This window comes from Melanaphis sacchari, unplaced genomic scaffold (assembly GCF_002803265.2).
Source record: "Melanaphis sacchari strain LSU unplaced genomic scaffold, SCAv2.0 Contig135_pilon_pilon, whole genome shotgun sequence".
Classification (NCBI taxonomy): domain Eukaryota; kingdom Metazoa; phylum Arthropoda; class Insecta; order Hemiptera; family Aphididae; genus Melanaphis; species Melanaphis sacchari.
In genome coordinates, this window is record NW_020270567.1 from 48526 (window position 1) to 55360 (window position 6835).

At 28.5% G+C, this 6835-nt stretch overlaps 2 protein-coding genes across 2 annotated transcripts; one reads left to right on the forward strand and one right to left on the reverse strand.

The window, feature by feature from the left end:
* The first annotated feature begins 1709 nt into the window (after window positions 1-1709).
* On the forward strand, window positions 1710-3716 carry LOC112591521 (zinc finger BED domain-containing protein 5-like). The gene is made up of 5 exons (XM_025335364.1): window positions 1710-1970; window positions 2322-2966; window positions 3096-3351; window positions 3448-3566; window positions 3663-3716. Exons 1-5 carry the CDS (start codon window positions 1710-1712, stop codon window positions 3714-3716), a joined length of 1335 nt encoding a protein of 444 aa, XP_025191149.1.
* Window positions 3717-4119: 403 nt separating this feature from the next.
* On the reverse strand, window positions 4120-5507 carry LOC112591522. Its single transcript, XM_025335366.1, has 5 exons — window positions 5461-5507; window positions 5079-5179; window positions 4554-4792; window positions 4298-4478; window positions 4120-4235 (listed from the first exon to the last, which is right to left on the reverse strand). The coding sequence occupies exons 1-5, from the start codon at window positions 5505-5507 to the stop codon at window positions 4120-4122; spliced, it is 684 nt and encodes a 227-aa protein (XP_025191151.1).
* Between the last annotated feature and the right edge of the window lie 1328 nt (window positions 5508-6835).

Sequence of the window (6835 nt, forward strand, 5' to 3'; positions counted from 1 at the left end):
GAAGCCACGGCTGCTAAGGTAAATAACCCTCTGACTGAACATAATGTACTCCTCTCATCGACATCATAAATGCAACACTTATTGAAATTATGTGGAATCGACATGTCGTAACCCAAAACAAACAGCAGAAATAAAATACATCGAATACTGAGCCTAAACCCCATACATCAAATCGCAAAGATGAAGTAGTTATCATATGATTACGTTTGAGATCATCAAAGATCCCATGGACATCTTTGCTGCAGAGAAGAACCAACAATGCCTCCTATGCGGAGAGCCTCCAGTCAAAACACCTCCTTATCCACTGCCTATCCATACCGATAAGAAAAAGTCTAAATGTGCCCGACAACTCTTTGGAAGCCCTCAGCCCTATCATGACAACACCAACAAAGTCAATTGCATTAAAACAATGATATGTATAATTTAATTTAATAATTTATTGTAAAAACATATACCCTATTATGTACTAATTACCAATTTTGTTGCCAAGCCATCAACACAGTAGTTGATGCTGTACCATGAATAAAAATAATATGCCTATCTTTGTAGAAAACAATATTTGTAAACTAAATGTTATTTGTATAAATTAGGTAATTATTAAACTAGTGCAATAATAGATTTATATATATATTTTGATATAGATGTACTTATAATCAAGAGTTGCCAAGATTAAATCATCAATGAGGACAGGTTCAGGGGAGTACAGTGTATAAACCTAAATTGGCCTGGTTTTCATATGCAGATAGTTTTTTAAAAAAAACTTCAGATATTGATAATAAATCGGACTAATTTGGTAATATTAATAACATATTTATAATAATTATAATACTTAATTTTATGTCTTTAAATATTATTTATTGATGAAACTGATATTAATTATTCGATCATTCGATTTTGCCATGACACTTCTTCGCCAACAAAATATTCTGCAAAACTGTATCTTTTTCGAGCTTCAGTTAAAGGATTTCGTTGCGTGGGAGGTCTAATCCTGAATCCGGATGAACCTTCTTCATTTCGCCATGAACCAGAATTAAACGTCCCAACTCTAAATCCTCAATGTCACAATATGAGTGTTGACAAGTCCTGTCTTTCAATCAATTATGGGAACATGCTTTAACAAGCTTCACTACTGTTTCTGAGCGAAGTGAATAGGTTTTCTAAATACTCGGAATGGTTAGCTAGATACAAAAATTTTCAAATTCGTCTGGCACGACAGTGCCTTATTAAAATCTTTCTTTTCTTGAAAGAATATTTCTTCTTTATATGGTTTCATGAGGTAAGTTTCAATGGAAAAGCCTCATCTAACATAACTGCACCATCTGGCAATTTTAACACGTTTTCTTCAAGTGCCTTTTAAATTTGATTTTTCAAAATTCCAGCATCAGCGTTACTCTATATTTACTCAATATCAATGCATTCGAAATTATAATTATGATCAATCAGCAATAATAAAACAATGCTAAATGACCCCTTTGTAATTGTAGTAGTTTGGAACCTGTATTTGGAGGACATTGTGTCATTATATGCTTACCATCAATGGCACCAAGCAATTTGGCAATTTGGGAAATTCCATAATGAATTAAAGCCATTAATGATTTTCTTCCATTCGTTTTCATTTTTCGGGACCTAAAAAATTAATACAAATTAATATACAACAACAAACTAATTTTATATTAATAAATTAAAAATTATATTTTTATAGGTATTAAATGATAAGTGTTGATTTAACATCTGTGGATAATGATGATTCTCAAATACTACAAGTAGAAGCACAGTTTGATAAAGATGCTGAGTTAAAAGCTAATGATGATGATGATAACTTTAAAGCACCTACATGTACACCAAGGAAGTCAAAAAAAAATATTTTTAAAAAAACTAAAATTGATAACACGTTGGACAATGCTGTAGAAACCCAGAAATATGTTTGTAAAAAACAAACAATGGAAAATGAATTTACAGTTTTTGCACGCGTGAGATTTTCGATGGCACTCGAAAAACTTTCATTTGTCCATATTTATGTATATTAATAATATATATTTCACAACGAGGTATTGTTATCTTATCTTTTTTTTTATTTAATAGTATTTAGTACAGAACTACGACGGCTCAGATATCTTATCTTTATTATTATAAAATATAATTTATATGTTGTAATATAGTGGAACACTAGATTACTAGAAGTGTGTGGACAAGTTAATATTACTCGTATATAGGTAATCAGTTCTCGTTCGTGTATTGAGAGAATACACCGTGTGCGAATTTTACGTTATTATATTAATTTTTATTTAAAATGTCACATGCAAAAAAAACAAAAATTACAGGATGTTCGAAATTTTTTACCATCATGGACAATTGAATATGGTTTTATTAAATATGGAGATAAAAGTCGATGCGGTCTGTACTCTGAAATTATTGTATCTCGGACATCTTCTATCAAACGACATTTTGAAACAAACCACAAAGAAATTTTAGAGTTAAATATTACTGAAAGGAAAGAAGTTATTTCTCAACGCTTGAAGGTAATTGAAAACCAATCTAATTTGTTATGTAAATTCGTAAAAACTTCTAATAATGTCACTGAAGCAAGTTTTGAAATTTCTCATTTAATTGCCAAACACTCAAAACCATTTTGTGAGGGCGAGTTTTTAAAAACGGTCATGTTAAAAGCTGCTCCTAGTTTATTCCAAGATTTTAATAATAAAGATAAGATACTTCAGAGAATTCAAGAATTACAACTAAGTAGAAATACTATTAAAGAAAGAATTTTAAAAATGACCGTCAATATTTCTGATCAACTTCAGTCTGATATTAATAGTTGTGATTTCTTCTCGATTTGTTTGGACGAAACAACAGATATAAAGTCATCTGCTAGATTAGCAATTTTCGCACGTTTTTCAAACGGGAATGAAATGCGTGAGGAACTTTTAAAATTAGCTAATATACCAGAAAGAACAAGAGGTACAGATGTTAGTGATATTGTTGTCAATGAATTAAAAAAACTCAACATAAATTTAAAAAAAATTATTTCTGTTACGACGGATGGAGCACCCAATATGACTGGAGCATCAATAGGTTTTGTTAAGTTATTTGAAAAGCATGTTGGACATCCAATAATTGGATTTCACTGCATCATACACCAGCAAATGTTGTGTTCCAAAGTCGGCACAAGTGATTTAAAAGAATTGTCAGAACAAGTTAATAAAATTATTAATTTTATAGTTGCTCGTGATATGCATAAAAGACAATTTAAAAAAATTTTAAATGATGTTAACTGTGAATATGATACTCTTTTATTGTGCAATAATGTACGCTGGCTAAGCCGGGCTACATCATTAGAACGATTTGTAAATTGTTTGGACGAAATTCGCCTATTTTTACATGATAATAAGACTGAATTTAAAGAACTTTATAATACAGAGTGACTTGTAAAATTGATGTTTTTCACAGATCTAACATTACATTTGAACACTTTGAATAAAAAGTTACAAGGACGCGGTAAAACAATTGCCCGCATGGCACTAGAATTACCCAAGGAGATCCCCGGTAATCCGGAGCAGGAGTATTGGGTAAGTAATGGGAAATCCAATACTACTCCCATTATAATCCTAATGTCCTGTCCAATGACAATCCTACTTCGGATAACCTTGGCATATAATGTTTAGGCATTCCTGGGATACTATTTTCAGTCCGAAATCAATCCTATAATTATCCAATAAGCAGCGCCCATTCATAGGTGGATTAAATTGTAATTATGTATTATATTTAATTGTATTATATATATGATAAGCTATAAAGACTTCAACCCTAATATTTAATAATTTGGGGGTTTTTGAAAATGTTTGCTCCCCATTTTTTGGCTACCGGCCCACCAAGATTTTTTCAGTAGCTTGCCGGATCAATCTGGGCCCACTAATAGGACATAATTTGGTTAAATTTCAAAACTAGCTTTAGACAACATTGAGTAAACCAATTGGGAGCTGTAAAAATTAATAATAATAATCATAATATACATAATTTTTAGTAGAATATATTATATATCAATTAAAAAAAAAAAAACTTTATAACTGTAAGTATCTTAAGAACACAATTAATAATTTATTAATTTTAAAATAAAACTTCTTAGGCATTAGCCTCTTTTCTTTTCATCCTTTCTTTTGAATGGCGTAGCCAACTACTAGTTGTTTTAATAACAATATCATCCATATAGTTATTGGGAAATTTCTTTCTTCCAGTTTCTGTGAAATTATTTTATAATATACAATTTAACCATTTATAATAAATAATAATTATTACTCACCACAAATAACACGAAATAATTTTAATGTTTTTATTGACAATTTAGGTTCATTTCCAAAACATTTATTTATTTTACCGGTTATTGTAATATTTGTTCCTAAAGAGTTTGTAAATAAATTGTCCAAACAGGTTTTTACAAAAGTACCAATATCTGATCCTCCGTACATCGAAATAATTTTTGACTGCAATTTACACAAATTAAAATTTATATACTTAATAAAATTCAGTAAGTAAATATTAGTTTAAAGTTATCTTACCAAGTATTGGTAAAATGAATCATCGTTAAGAAGGCCTTCAATATAATCAAGATCGTCATTGTTTTTTAATGGAAATTTTTTGTAATGGATAGAATGCTCATTTTCAAGTGACTTATCAGGGCAATTATTACCATTGACTGCTAATTGATTAAATATACGCTCTTGGTTAGAGATGATTCGACAATTCTGGGCTTTAATTTCAAAAATATTTTTCATCAATACACTAAATTGCTTCATCCCTACAAATATATCAAAATAAATAAAAATAAAACGTTAACTAACAAGATTTAGTTAGAGTTGACTGATATCAGTATGACAACACATTATAATATAGTAGTATAATTAAATGTTATTATGTTACTTTTGTTCACTGGAGATGGTGATTCTTCTGTGAATAAATTATGAAATGCTGCACGTTTAGATGTACTTGAAGTTTCCAGAGTGTTTGTTGTTACTATAAAATTATTTTGTGTAAAATTCATAAAAAGTTAGATTACATTAAAATTTTAAATTGTATTAAGTTACTTTTATTTACTGGAGAAGGTGATTCGTCAGAAAATATACCATGAGTTGACCGTTTAACTAAACCAATGGTTTTTGCATCTTTACTATTGTTTGTTTCTTTCATACAATTTTAAAATAAATTATTACTTTTGTAAGACATATATAGCGATGTTATTAAGAGGATGTTATACTCGCATGTATTGTCTCCGTTGTAGTATAAATAAAAGCATATGAAATTTCAAGATAATATTCTTATCTTTAAATTTGACAATAGGTAAATTTACTCTAATATTAAAGCTAATATCACAAATGTTCTGCTGAACACAAATTTGCTAAGATGTACGTTAGTACAACAGATACAACACATGTACCATAATATGTTCTCTTAAATTTATTTGTTTACTTCTGTTCACTGGAGAAGGTGATTTGTCTGTGAATAAAGTACGACATGCTGCACGTTTAAATGAATTTTTAGATAGAACAGTACTTGAAGTTTCTAGAGTTTTAATTTTTCCTACAAACAAATTTTGTAAAAAATTCACATTTTTATAAAAAAAAGTTTCAGTATATTTAAATTTTATTAAATTACTTTTGTTTAATTGAGAAAATGGTTCTTGAAATATACTAGGTGAAGGTATATCAGGATAAACAACATTATGGCTCGTAGTGGCATCTAAATGTAATATGAATTATTAGTCTTGTGAATGGATATTACTATAGAAGAACCCATATTTTATGAATAATAAATCAAACAATACCTTTCTGTGAAAGAATAATAGATTTGTTCTGATCAGGACTATAATTATTTTTTTTTGCTCTTATTTGTCTTTGAGATTTAGCCAATGCTTCAATCTCAGTATCGCATTCAGAATAGTTGAATTGTATAACTGTTGATAGTTTTTCAAATGCTCTTTCAAAACTGTCTATAATGGTGGGTACAACAGAAAATTATATTATTAGTTAATTAAAATAACATTATAAAAATTATTAAAAACTAATATAATATTGAGCTTACCACTTGAGCCTAAAATTTTTTTAATTGACCAAACTGGCCAAAAATCTGTGGGATTTGTCATGTTTTTCACAGCTTTATTATACTGGTTTTCAGTATGAACATCTGTACCAGGTCTTGGTAATTTACAAGAATATTTTTCATCATTTTTATTTTGAAACAACCAAGTCTTTGGAATACACTGGACCCTACTATCTTCAAATTCCACAATCAAATAATTACTAAAAATATTAAACATAATAATTGTTTGTAAAATTATATCAAAAACTAAACTAATGGGATATAAAATATATACAAATGGAATTTTCCTCATTTCCACAATTATAATTACTTTTAACTATACAATATACATATTATAATATGTTTAACATAATCTTAATTTAATTTAAAATGTTAAGACACAGTTTATTGTTTCTAAATTATCATCAAATTTATTATTAATAAAACAATGACAATTACAAAATATACTTAAGTTAATGTAAAAAATTAAATGCTAAGTAAATAAAAATAACACCTATAACATATTCAAATTTTAAATCAAAAAATATTTCTTTATTCAGTGTGATGTAGTGGAACTACAGCCATTCTGGTTGAATCCAAACATATCGGAAAAGAGAAGTACTTGAATTCAATATCTTTTACTGGCCATGTCATAAATTCAGATAAGTCATCTACTTCATAAATGCCCAAAATAGATGATGGACATGGTAACTTGTAAAGATCAGATCTTTTAAGGTATTCTTTACCAATAATAACAAATAAACCA

Coding starts and splice junctions, on each gene's coding strand:
- LOC112591521 (XM_025335364.1), top strand. CDS start 1,710: ATGATAAGTGTTGATTTAACATCTGTGGATAATGATGATTCTCAAATA. Junction 1,971..2,321: donor AATTTACAGTTTTTGCACGC/GTGAGATTTTCG, acceptor CAAAAATTACAG/GATGTTCGAAATTTTTTACC. Junction 3,567..3,662: donor ATCCGGAGCAGGAGTATTGG/GTAAGTAATGGG, acceptor TATAATGTTTAG/GCATTCCTGGGATACTATTT.
- LOC112591522 (XM_025335366.1), bottom strand. CDS start 5,507: ATGTCGTACTTTATTCACAGACAAATCACCTTCTCCAGTGAACAGAA. Junction 5,180..5,460: donor ACCTTCTCCAGTGAACAGAA/GTAAACAAATAA, acceptor TTAAAATTGTAT/GAAAGAAACAAACAATAGTA. Junction 4,236..4,297: donor ATTATTTCGTGTTATTTGTG/GTGAGTAATAAT, acceptor ATAATTTCACAG/AAACTGGAAGAAAGAAATTT.